The sequence below is a fragment of the Dryobates pubescens genome, chromosome 15, assembly GCF_014839835.1.
Source record: "Dryobates pubescens isolate bDryPub1 chromosome 15, bDryPub1.pri, whole genome shotgun sequence".
Classification (NCBI taxonomy): domain Eukaryota; kingdom Metazoa; phylum Chordata; class Aves; order Piciformes; family Picidae; genus Dryobates; species Dryobates pubescens.
In genome coordinates this window covers 20,274,026-20,287,501 of record NC_071626.1, presented here as the reverse complement: position 1 = coordinate 20,287,501, position 13,476 = coordinate 20,274,026, and the positions used below count along the sequence as shown (strand labels likewise).

General features: G+C 40.7%; 1 protein-coding gene across 2 annotated transcripts; it reads left to right on the top strand.

The window, feature by feature from the left end:
• The first annotated feature begins 64 nt into the window (after window positions 1–64).
• GOLT1B (golgi transport 1B) lies at window positions 65–12,414 on the top strand. Of its 2 annotated transcripts, XM_054168202.1 has the most exons (6): window positions 65–165; window positions 5,797–5,888; window positions 7,647–7,825; window positions 9,609–9,690; window positions 10,649–10,682; window positions 11,037–12,414. In XM_054168202.1, the coding sequence occupies exons 1-5, from the start codon at window positions 141–143 to the stop codon at window positions 10,655–10,657; spliced, it is 387 nt and encodes a 128-aa protein (XP_054024177.1). In that variant the 5' UTR covers window positions 65–140; the 3' UTR covers window positions 10,658–10,682; window positions 11,037–12,414. The 2 variants fall into 2 exon arrangements, with proteins under 2 accessions (XP_054024177.1, XP_009904464.2); XM_009906162.2 differs by lacking the exon at window positions 10,649–10,682.
• Window positions 12,415–13,476: the final 1,062 nt, after the last annotated feature.

Sequence of the window (13,476 nt, the reverse complement as noted above, 5' to 3'; positions counted from 1 at the left end):
AACAACGCGGGTGCTGATTGGCGCTGTCTCCTCCAATCGGCGGCGCTCTTTCACCCGGCGGCGAGGCGAAGGGGGCTGCGTGTTTCCGGAAGACGTGGCCGCTGCAGCCGCTGCTCCCCAGCCCCGCTCCTGCCGCCACCATGATCTCCCTCTCCGACACCCAGAGTAAGTGCCGCTGGTAATCCGCGGTGGGAGGTGGGGAGCGGATCGTTCACTGCAGGGTTGGGATGGCCGAGCTGTGGAGCGGGGAGATGGGGGCTTGGCAATGGACCCCGGTGGTGGCCGAGCAGCGTGGGGCGGGCCTGGTCCGCCGGGCCCAGAACCGCCCGGACCCTCGCTCTTTGTTCTTGTTCCAGCGGCGCGTCGGTTGTAGCTGCTGGAACGGCTGGGGCTCAGGGCCCCTGCCCGGTTCGCTGTGGCGGAAAGCTCATTTCCTTCCTCGGCCCATACCCGCACAGGGCTCTTGGCTCTGGGGCGAGAGTCACCGAGGAGGGGTCCGGTTTGTGAAGACGAGAGAGGGCCGTCCGCATAACCCTTTGTTACCCCGCGGCTCCCGGTGGGCACCGGCTGGAAGCCGGGTCAGGCTGCAATGGGAGGGCGCAGAGGAAGCTCTCTAGTCCGCACCTGTCGGCATCACCGCTTTGTAAAGGCTCTTAAAACCTCGCTGGCCCCGTCCTCTGGTGTGGCGGCGGTACAGTGAGTTGTAATGTAAAACGGACAGTGAGATGGGATGCAGAATAACAAAGGAACGCTCCAGGGCTGCTGGTCCTTTTATCCTTATGAGGACACTGTCTTTAGGGCTGCTACTGCAGCTGCGGGTGTTTGTCTTCGACTGTGAGCTATTTAGTGTTGTAAGGGGTGCTGTGATGTGATGGTGGCCAAAATGCATGAAAGCTGAATGGTAAATAAAAGCTAAAATTAGCTAAAGTCATCTAGTACGCCTCCGTGTGGACACGTGCTAGTGGTATTACTGTGTTTCTGTTAATTTTATTATCATGCTGGGAGTTTTCAGATGACAGTGAAGGTGTTCTAAGGTGAGGACCAGACACTCAGTGTGAAGGGGAAAGAAAAAAGTACTTGTGTGTCACCAAGTTCTGTTTTCATTGAATGAAAATACTTGGAAATAGAGATACTGAGAAGGAAAATACAAATGAATCAAAGTAAAGAGATTCATAAGAGTCTAAACTGCAAGGTAAAGGAGAATGTTATGTCTTTGATTTAAATTAGCATCTCACAAGTGATGTATTTCTGGCATGGCTGACACAAAAGGAAATGAGTCTGCTTGGTAAAGACCATCGTGTTAGTTATAAAGGGGAGTAAGAGTGAAAGGTGAAGTAAAAAGAGTTAAACCAACAAAGTTTACTTTCATAGTAGGATACTGGAAATGGAGGTGTTGGGGAGCCAGTCAAGGGCAGTGATTAAGCCAGGCGGAAAAGCAGGCAAACAGCATTCAAGGTCAAGGATTTGTTGTGAAATTCAGGTGCTGTTCTCTGCTACTGGGACAGATGCTAACTCTGTGGTTAATTTTTATATTTCTGATAGATTAAATCCATGTGAGTTTTGATTTTGCCCATTCTTCTCCTTTCTGGAGCATTCACTGGGTGGGGGGGAAAAGGGAAATTCTCCTCAGAAAGAAGAGATCTTTTTACTGTCTTTCATATTCCTAGCTCCTCATTTGGGAATTTCAGGTAACTCTAGTGCTGACTGTTGGTTTTAATTGTCAGAGCCAAGGGCAGTAAGTAAAATGCTGTGGAGTTTGGATTTTTTTTTGGTTTTTTTTTTAGTTTTTCCATACTTTTTCTGAAATTCTGAAAATATATAACCAGATATTTTCAAATTAACTGCTGTCTGGAAAAATATGGACGTTGCCATAGAGTCACTGGAGGAGTAGCGTGATAAATACCTGGAGAGAAACACTGCGTTAGTTGGTATGTGAAAAGCTAAATTTGCTTCTGTAATCTGGAACATTTTTTAGGTGATTTCTTCAATGGGCTTAAATCACCACGAATTGCAGAAGAATGCACTTAGTTTTTTCCAATTTCTTCACTGCTAAAACATGGTAGTAGCAATATAATAGAGCCTCTATTCCAGGAGGGATATGGACTTGCTGGAATGTGTCCAGAGAAGGGCCATGAGGATGATCAGAGGGCTGGAGCACCTCTCCTATGAGGACGGACTGAAAGAGTTGGGGCTGTTCAGTCTGGAGAAGAGAAGGCTCCGAGGTGACCTAATTGTGGCCTTCCAGTATCTGAAGGGGGCCTACAAGAAGGCTGGGGAGGGACTTCTCAGGATCTCAGGTAGTGATAGGACTAGGGGGAATGGAATGAAGCTGGAGGTGGGGAGATTCAGGCTGGATGTGAGGAGGAAGTTCTTCACCATGAGAGTGGTGAAGCCCTGGAATGGGTTTTCCAGGGAGGTGGTTGAGGCCCCATCCCTGGAGGTGTTTTTTAAGCCCAGGCTGGATGAGGCTCTGGCCAGCCTGATCTAGTGTGGGGTGTCCCTGCCCATGGCAGGGGGTTTGGAACTAGATGATCCTTGTGGTCCCTTCCAACCCTGACTGATAATATGATACTAAAAAAAAAATTCCTTTTTAACTAACCTATAAACTGCATTAACTTGTCTTCTGAAAACCCAAAATGCATGATTACATCCTTAGTTTTGTACACAAAAGGCATGTGCCTTGTTCTCCCTGAACGTTCAGAAGCAATGTGTCTTAATTTTAAGTCTCAATATTTACTAAGCTGTTTTGATACAGATACTGTATCACAGCTTACAGGATTTATGCAGAAACATTAAAAAATATTTGCTCCCTCCTCTGAATAAATCATAATAACTGAAAATTCAGAGTAAATGTCCTATGGCTAGTATGTTTTTCTGCATTTCTAGGAGCTGAAATGTTGGAGTTGACTAACGCAGCAAGATTCTTCTATTCACACCATCTACAAAAATTCTTTATTGCTGCAAAGAGTGTGGACAAAATGACAGTCCTCTTTTTTTTCCTTCTACCTCTTCTGAGAATTTCCTAATTCTGGTGTGATTTAAGTCAGTAATATCTCAGCAGAGGGTACTGGCATCAGAACATTAGTTCTGGACTGCTTATCTTCTTTCAGGAGTAGTTTTGGGACAATGAGAATGGGGTTCTGTCTTTTAGTTTTCCTTCCATTAACCAGAGGATATGGTTAACTTCTAAAGTGAATCTAAATCTGTTGTAGGAGTAGGTGATTACAAATGTGTTCCAAGTGAATGCAGGAGGAGTGTCAGAGTAGTAATTTTGGCAGCTGTTAGGAGTTGGCCTCTGCCTTCTTGCTAGATCCTTACTTTGTTCTGTCTGTGGGTGGAATGCACACTTGCCTCCCATGATTGCATATTTGTCTTGCTGGCAGCTGGTAAGTCCTCTGGAGTCCTGCCTCCAAGTGTTTTCCTTCCAGAAGAGATTGTTTCTGCTCTTCTGAAGTAAAGAGTACTAGAGAAAAGGGCAGCCTGCAATTGTCATGTTGCCTTCAGTCAGCAAGTTGGTTTTTAAAATAACTTGCTATTCCATTTTTCATTGCAAACAAATACTGAGAATGTCTGCAATAAATCACTTGTAGTAGGTTACTCAGTGCTTTAGATTCTGGTTGGTTAAAAGGCTAATAGCAAAATTTAAGGTTGCAGGTGATAGTACAGAACGACCAAGTTAACAGCATGTGGTCTACAACCTTGCTGAAAGATGACTTCCTGCAGCAGTTAGGGAAGTTCAGTGTTGCTGGGACAAACCTTCACTCTGAGATGATGTAAAATTTTTTTTGCAGTAATTACACAGAAGTTCTGAAATAGGCAGAGCTACTCCTGAGCTACTTGAGCAGTTGTAAACAATCAACTAGATCTATGTTGCACTTGAGGTGCAACTGGAATGCATTTAAGTGGATCTGGTTAACAGCAATGAAGGATAGGATAGTGAGGATTGGGTTTTTTTCTGATTCTTGTTTCAGGCTAGACTCTACAGAACTGCTGGGGTCTTCAAAATACATGCATACACACAGACACAAATTGGGCTGCTATCCTGTCTAAAGTATTATGGCTGGGTCTGCTACCTGTTTTTACCTGCTCTGTAGACTTCTAAATTCTCTGGGCCCAGGGATAGCAGTAATGTAAGGGTGGGTGAATGGACACATGCAAAGATTTTTGCAGACATGTTGCTGCTTGTGCTGTTACTGCTCTCCCATTTGGTGTACATGAGTCAAAGGAAGGCCTTTGGAGTTTCGTTTTAAAAGTAGGATGCGTTTCTAAGCATGGTCTTGCAGATCCATTAGAGGCTGTTGTCAAATGGTAGATATAATCATAGCTAGGCCACTTTTCTCAGCCAAACCTTCCATCCTAATCTTGCCTTCCTGGTATTTCTTGAGCAATTTTACAGACAGGAAAGGATATTTAGTATCTACTAGTTTTGAGAACTAGCTGGAGACCCAAACTAGAGCTTAATAGCCATCAGCGCATACGTAGCTTGGAAAAAGTCTGTGTTGTGTGCAGTCCAGAAGTTGGGAAGGTGAGATTGCTATGCAAGATTATGGAGGTGGAATCTGAGGTCTCAGGAGAGTGGAAAGGGCTAGCATACCGCAGTGACCATAATGGCATAAGAGTTGCAAGTGCAAACCAAGGTTTCATTATCTGCTTACGAAACTGTCCTTTTCTCCATACTAGCAACAAGTTAAGAGAGATGATTTTGCTATATGTATATGCATGCTTTATTTTTTACCTTAAATTTCAGGATAGAGTTCCAAAGATGTACTTTTTTGATAAGCAGCTTCCAAAGATCTCTCTGTTATTGAAGTATTTGAAGTCTACAAGATTTACTATATCTGTAGGCACTACAAAGATTTTAAGTGGTCATGGAGTAGGCTGAGATCACAGAATGTTAGGTATCAGAAGGGACTTTGAAAGATCATCCAGTCTGACTGTTCTGCCAGAGCAGGATCACCTAAAGCAGGTCACACAGGAACACATTCAAGCAGGTTTTGAATGTCTTCAGAGGAAAGTCTGAATCCTGTTCCAGGGCTCTGTCACCCTCACAGTGAAAAAGTTTTTCCTTATGTTCACGTGGAACGTTCTTTACTTCAGCTTGCACCCATTGTCCCTTGTCCTGTCATTGGACATCACTGAGCAGAGCCTGGCTCCATCCTCCTGACACTGCTCTGCAAATCTTTATAAACATGAATGAGGCCATGTTCCTCTTCTTTAAGCTAAAGAGACTCAGTTTCCTCAGCCTCTCCTTGTATAGGAGATGTTCCACTCTCTTCATCATCTTTGTGGGTCTGAGCTGGACTCTTTCAAGCTGCTCGCTGAGGTCTTCCTTGAACTGAGTGGCCCAGAACTGGAGACACTATTCCAGATGTGGCCTCACCAGGGCGGAGTAGAGGGGGAGGAGAACCTCCCTCCACCTACTAACCACATCCTTTCTTATACAGCCCAGGATGCCGTTGGACTTCTTGGACATAAGGGATCATTGCAGGCTCATGCTCATCCTTCTGTCCACCAGGACCCCCAAGTCCCTTTCCCTTGTGCTGCTGTCCAACCTGTACTGATCCATGGGGTTATTCTTTTCCAGATGCAAGACTTTACACTTGTCCTTGTTGGACAACTCTCCCCAACCAACTGTCCAGCTTGGCCAGGTCTGACTGAATGGCAGCAGAGCCTTTGGGTTTTTCTGTACATTTGAAATGTCTGTAGGTTTGAGGTTCTAAGTTTTTCACAATATTTATGCCTGAGATTTTGCTGGTACCATGCTTTGTTACATGCCTAAACTTGTTTCTTTTTCAGAGATTGGAATGGGACTAACAGGCTTTGGAGTTTTTTTCCTTTTCTTTGGAATGATACTCTTCTTTGACAAAGCTCTCTTGGCCATTGGAAATGTAAGTGTCTTCTGTTTAGACAGATTCTGCATTGCTTATAGTTAAGTATATGATATATTAAAAATAAATGGAAAATGAAGCAACATGTTACTGATTTGAAACAAGTGTGCAGTTTGGTATAGAGGAAAACTTATGCTCAGTGGTTTGAATGAATCATTTTTCCTACTTAAAGTTAGAACAGCTCACACGAATCCACATATCATACCTCCAGGTCAGACCTGCAGTATGTTGGTAAGACAAGAATCATTATGTTCCACAGTTGTTATGCTGCTGATATTCTGTCTTTAGATTGGCTGTTACTACTAAGACTTTATTGTTTGTTTTCTTGTCAGATAACTGTCACGTTTGAGTATATATTTAGACAAGAATAGTGAAGTATCCTGTACACCCCAGCAAATGTTACTTTGCTGTGCTTTATGAGGAAAGAAGTGTGAATTGCTGATAATCTGGCTTTAGAAAAGCCAGTCACCTTTCATAGCAGAGATATTTAATATCTTCATTTTTTAGCAAATCAAAGCTTTCACAGAAAGCAGCATAGGAAAGAAATCCTAGTTCTAGTACACAAAATTCCTAATCCAAAGCAAATATAAAATGACAGGGTGTTCTCTGGACGTGATAAATCTCTCCCTCTGCTGTTCTCAGCTTCACCAGCCAGCCAAAAACCACAGCCTGGTAGAAGTTCACAGCCTCTTTAGCTGATGCCTAAAAGTCTGTGGTCAAAACTGATCAGTTTTATTCTGTGGCAGCAGAATCAAATACTGAGATTCACTGAAGGAAAGTACAAAAATGTGTATTTGAATTCAGGTGCATTAGTTGGAGCATTGTTCTGAATCATGAATAGTGTGTATAGTGGAAGAGTGAAAAATAAATTGAAGCTTGTTAATTTTTTTTTCCCTAATGTAAGATGGAAATAAGAGCTCCTGCTTAGGCAAAATGATGGAAACTCAGTTAGGAAGAGATAATGACAGGCTGTGTGGCTACCAAGGGTAATAGAAGAAAAAGTTTTGTATCCTTACAGAAAGCTTTAAAAAAAAGTTGTATCAGAAAGGAGAAAAAGTAACAAAATGGTAACAAAACTTAAATTTTACCTTAGTAACATCTGAAGTACTATCACATCCCCAGATGTATGCTTACAAGCTGGAGCAATTACAAGTCTTGTTGCTAAGGGACTGCAAAAGTAGTTCTACCTAGTTGGGCCTAATGTCCTAGTACTCAGTCTATACTGGAACTAATGAAGTAGAAAGGATAGTTAAAATCCCTCAGACAAGTAAGATAGCTGATAATGCTCATCATCTCTCTTCCTTTTTGGCTTTGCACTGGTGTAGATCAGTACAAGCTGTTGAAGATGTCCATGGCTCAGAACAGAGGTGCTTTTGTAATATGTCTCCTCTCAGTTTGTAGGAACATTTGCTGTCAGTGGTATTGAACTCCGGCACTGCTTGTGGATAACAGTTGTACTTATGTTACAGATCAGGTGTAACTGTTGTCACCAGCTCTTGTGCCATGACTGTGTTAGTCAGAGACTACAAAGGCAGACTCTTGACTTTTTAAGCAGCTGAGAGAAGAATTTGGAATGCTACCTACAAATGCTATAAGATAAATTTTACAGAGGAGAATCCCTAGCAAATCTCTTCTCATCTATCTCTTGGTATTAAGACTTGTGTAAGAAATGCAGTGTAATTTTGAAGACTATATGTCTACTTCCTTAATTGAGGAACATAATTAGCTATTTTCTTTGTTGCTCTCTGTCTTTTCCAGGTGCTCTTTGTGGCTGGCTTGTCTTTTGTTATTGGTTTAGAACGAACATTTCGATTCTTTTTTCAAAAACACAAAATGAAAGCAACAGGCTTTTTCCTGGGTGGTGTGCTCATAGTTCTCATTGGCTGGCCTTTAATAGGAATGATTCTTGAAATTTATGGGTTCTTCCTATTATTCAGGTAAGACCTTTTTTCAACATGCATTTCTGGGTTTGCTGCATCTAGGAATGTATCTAGGAATAAATATATTGGTTTGGTGTTGCTGCTTTACAGCTGACAAAGCAGCATCCTTTAAATGTTTGCTTTAGATAGACTTATTTTTATATATGAATTGTTGGTTTACATTTGCTGATAAGTAAGAAGGGAGACTTGCAGTTGTTCTTGGACTTCTGTACAGACTTAGATTAATGCTTATTAATCTAACACTCCTAAAATACTTTCAACATACTCACCTACTGGCTGAGTAATGCTGTTCCTGTTAATCAGAGTCAAAGTACTGTTCTCTTGGTGCTCATTTTCTTCCAACTATGTAAAATTATATGTTAGTCTTGAGTTTAAGTCCTTAAATACTACTTTTGCCCTTAATCTCCTTTCTTCAAGCATCATTTTATAATTCCTCAGCATTCTACTGTTTGATTGCAAACCAGAAAACTTCCATGGTTGTCATTTGTCTCTGAAGTAGATAATTTTGTTAGGAAATATAGGAACTAGGGATACTAGATCAATACTTAGGCACCTTTGGATTTGTTAGGGCAGTATGATGTAAGGATGGGCATTCCTCTGTATCTTAGTATTTCTAGTGATATGGGTTATCAGGATTTCTATATGGTAAATCTTTATATCAAGAGCAATTTCGCAGTTCTGGTAACTCCAGCTCAGACTAAGATAATACAAATATAAATCACTGGATTGTAGTTTTTTCAGTCTTTTAATTTTTAGACCACTAAAGCAGTTCCAGTGTAGGTTGTTGTTTTATCTAGACTATTTCTGCACCAACACCTTTCATGCATCTAGGAGCAGTAATTGCAGAGTTGCTCTTGTCCACAAGGCAGTGGTTAGGTACTGGTGACCAAGAACAAAATTGCAAATATGATATTTTTATTAATTTTGCATCTGACTGAAATGGGAGACAAGCACAGTTATTCTTTTAGTCTGGTTTAAATCTAGAATGGCTTTCTTTTCTTGCCTTTGTTTAGCATGACACCACAAGTTTCCCAGCAGGCGGGACAGTTGTGCACTCTAAGCTGCTTTGGAGCTTTGTTCAGATTAAAGGCATCTAAAATTATGGCTAATACCATCATCCATCCAGTGTTGACTATTCCTTATTCCTGGCTACACCAGTTATTTTAATCTGTTACAAGTGACTTGTGTGTCCTGCATCACAATTTATTGGACCACTGAGATGATCTGGTCTTTGAAATAAAGTTTCTAGGAAATAAAAGGCTGGTATTGATATTACCAAGCAAATAGTTCTTACCAGCTTAGCAAAGACGACAACAGCTTCTAGAATCATAGAATGGGTTGGGTTGGAAGGGACCTCCAAAGGTCATCTAGTCCAACCCCGCTGCAGTCAGCAGGGACATTCTTCCCCTGGATCAGGTTGCTCAGAGCCTTGTTGAGCTTGACCATGAACATCTCCAAGGATGGGGCCTCAATTACCTCCTTGGGCAACCTGTGCCAGTGTTGCACCACCTCATGGTGCAGAACTTGTTCTTAACAGCCAGTCTAAAACTCTTCTTCTCTTGTAAGGAGGGCAAGGACAACAGAAAGGGCTTCTTCAAATACATTGCAGGGAAAACTAACACTAGAGGTAATATAGGCCCACTGCTGAATGGGGTGGGTACCTTGGTGACAGAGGATAGAAAGAAAGCAGAGTTACTGAATGCCTTCTTTGTCTGCATCTATACATGAGAAAGTTTAAATATAAAAAACTAATGCAATCTTCTGTTAATCTTATCTAAAGGGGGTTCTTTCCTGTGGTGGTTGGCTTTATTAGAAGAGTTCCAGTTCTTGGATATCTCTTGAATTTACCTGGTATAAGCTCGGTAAGTGTTTGGTACTTCATGCACAGTTTGCACTGTTTTATTCCATTGTTATTGCAATGATAGAAATGCATCAGCAATAGAGGAAATGTAACTTCAGAGTACTGAGTTTGTGTGTATTTGTGTACAGTTCTTGCACCATACTAATCACTTTCATTCCCAGTGAGAGACTTGTAGATGTTTAAGGAACAAAAGAGCACCTTTGCAGAAGCTGCCCCCAATTAGATGTGAAGTGGAAAAAGCCATGGGTTACAACTCAGAGGTTCTGCTTCCTGCTTCACTGTTGGCCCTAGGTGATCATATAGGTGAATCATGCCACCGTTCTGTACCTCTTCTGTCTGTGCAATGAGGAGGACACTCTTCTTGGTGCAGTGTTTAGATATATTTATGAAAAGTGGCCTGTAATAGCAAATAGTTTTCATTCAGTATCGAGCTGTAACTTCTATGGCAAATCCAGAAAGTCTCACAATGCATAATCATCCATCAAGTATATTTAGTCAGGTCCACTGCATCAGGCTATATCTTGCTGTTTACCAAGATCTGTATTTTTTCAAATGCAGTGTTCAGTTTTCTTAACTAAATAGCCAGGGATTTGAAGATCATTTACAGGTACCAGAAAAGATGGTAATGTAGGGTGTTTCAGTCAGCTACTTCTACTGTGCTGATTTCTGTGTGTAGTTTAACACAATGGTGTGGGTTTTTTAACCCTAGTTTTAAAAGCAATGGTTTCAATAGCTGCTACTAACAGGGAGTATAACTTAGATGCCTGTAGGGTGCTTTTAAAAGTTAGTGTTCAAGATCATCTGTTCCTATCTTACAGGTAGGCCAAGTCCGGGCTCATAATTTGTGATCAATTGAATGTTTAATTTGTCAATTGATCTTACTTAGTCATATTTAATTTGATCATAATGGGGTTAAATCTTCTTTTAAAATAAGATAATTGTTAATGTTTTATTCAAAGCCTACGTAGGCTCAGAAGAGAATCCACAGTAATGGTCAGTTGAAATATCTTACTTGGTCTACTAATGCATGTGTGGCTGGTACTGTATTGTTTTGTTTTGATCATTAAGCTAGCAGTGTTACCTGCATTCTTTTTTCCTTTTTCATCCTGTTGCATCTTCATGTTGCACTGTTGATGTCTATATGAGAAAAACATGTCATGCAGAAGCACAATTGCAATGTAAGATTGTTAATTTTCACAAATGTAAATCGTGAGGCCTCGGTGAGTATGATTTGACTCTCATTTTCAGTTGCATACTAACTGTGCAAGCAGCGAGTAATACTTGAGCATAACTTCGCTGTACAGAGACGTCACACAGCTTAAAACCTTTTTGTCTCCTTTTCTGCAGCTTGTAGATAAAGTTGGAGAAAGCAACAACATGGTATAATGGCAAGAGGGAAGAAGACTGACTCTAAACTTACTGTATTATTTATAAAATCCTTTTGAAGAATACTCAGCACAAAGATTAAGTTGTGTACAAAGGAAAAGCTTGTTACATTCTTTACATAAGTTTAATTTAAAATGTATAGTCAACAATATACCTTAGAAAAGAAGCTCAGCAAGTATGCTTCTAGGAAAGTAACTCCAGAGGTCAGGAAGTAAACTGAAGAGGTAAAAGTCATGGAATAACCCATGTTATAACTGGTCAAGACAATTTTTGTCGGCTTTGGAAAACACGATAGAGGCGATGAACCCTTGCGGAACTACCAGTGCCTGTACTTTACCTCCTTATTTTGAAGGTATAGTAGAGCAAACAGGCCTATATTTTTAAGGGTGGCCCAAACTTCCCCAGCTCTCTCCTTGCTACCTTCAGAGGGAAGAAAAAAAAACCCAACCAACCAAAATACAACCAGAAAACCTCTTGTGTAACAAGAGCTGCGTCTTTGCATGACGGTTAAGATGACTATTCATCTTTAAGTGTACTAGGACAAAAAGAATAATAAACCCCCTACACAGTTCTCTTGTAAACACTTTTTTGTAAATATGTGGCTGAAATAAAACATTGTTATCCTAATGTTTCAAAGCCAAATGAAGTTGATTGTATTTGCCTTCCCTTTTGGAATATGCAAAAGGTCAATCTTTAATAACTTCAGTTGTGAATGTTGGTTCTGACTATGTGGAGCTCGACAGGGGATTCTGGAGACTGACTTGCACTCCTTCCAGTTTGTTCTCCTTGAGTCATGTTACATGTGCATCCAGATGAGAATGTAACCCCTTGTCACTAACACAAAAACTTTCTGAAATATGCTTAGTTCACAGATTAAAAAAAGGGGCAAGGTTTTGGTTAAGGTGCTGATATGGACCCTGTGAAACGTATCTTCGCAGCATTTGAACCTTTGTTTTTAAATAGGTGGAAGCTAAGGGGGAGGGGGGGTGTTTGTTTACTCTGGAACTACAAATTGACTTATTTTTTATGGTAATAAAATGAAATCTGAAAGTTGTGTGTATGTGAGTCTCTGGGGAGAAAATTGAGCTAATGGGGCTAACTACAGATCAAGTGCCAATCTCCTTCTGTTTTGTACCTTGTTGCTTGGGTTATCTTCAAATAACTTTAAACTCCTATCAGTCACAGCAGCTACTTTGCTGCTGCAGCAATTCTTAGGTAACCTGGAGTAAATGTCCCCTGCTAATGCAGGGGTCACACTTTGGCTTCTATTGAAATGCTAAAACTTTGTGCACTTTCAATAGATTTGGTTATGTTGTGTCCTCACCTAACAAAATGTGATAAAGTACTTTGCATTTGTGCAGGCTTTGGGGGGGGTTCTGTTGTGTTCATCTTCCTTTTCCCTTAAATGGAATCCTAAAAAAAACCCCAAAACCCTCCCAAAATACAATGGTAGTATTTCAAGTAGCTAGGAGTCTTAAAAGATTTAATGAGTGGGGTTTGGGTTGGGTTTTTTCATCATTAAGCAGTTAAAATTGGTGTTTTCCAAAATAAGAAGAATCTTTCTATACCAACTGTTTTGGAAGTTGCTGTGAAGTTTATTTCTGTAAGGCATGGTTTATTTTCATTACAACTGTATAAATAGCCACAATCTACCATTCCCAATGTTTAGTTTGCTTCCTTCTTAAACAGGCACAAAATTACTCAGTGAAAAAAAGAAGAAAGGAAAAAACAAAAAGCCATTTATTTACAATGAGTAACATCTGAAAAATCAGTGATTTTTAGAAATGGCAAAAAAAAAGCCTATATTTGCCTGATGTGGCATGTGTGTTACAGTTTACAGACAGGACTAAGTATGACTTGTGGCTTCTACCTCAAGAGATAAATCAATTTTAACTGCTCTTGTAGATTTTTGTGTGTTAAAATGCCTAGAGAATAACACTACAGCAGTTTGGCAAACTCCTCATTTGCTGTACTGGACTGCTAGTCTGTATGTGGGAATCAAGTACTGTCTGAAGCAGACAGTGTTCATCATTTACATCAGAAGTCAGCTCCCTGAAGCTGTGCGTTCTTGTCTTTGGAAAAGCAATGTGATGGGAAAGGTGGATTGCACCACATGACTATGGAGCTCTGACTGAAAGCAAATTGCTTGGTAAGCTGAAGTGCTGAAGTACCTTCGTCAACAAGAAAGATGGTATCTTTCAGAGGTGATGAATGTGTTGCTGTACTTGATCTTTTGGGCCTCTGAAATGCCGGGATGCAGGCAGTTCATCACTTCTATTTAATTGTTTTAAATCAAAAGTCAGTTTTTGTCAAATGTGAACTATTGTGAAAAGTGTCTGAGGGAACAAAATTGTATGTTGAATTTAGTGTATGTGGAATTTATCCCTCAAAGTAATAATGT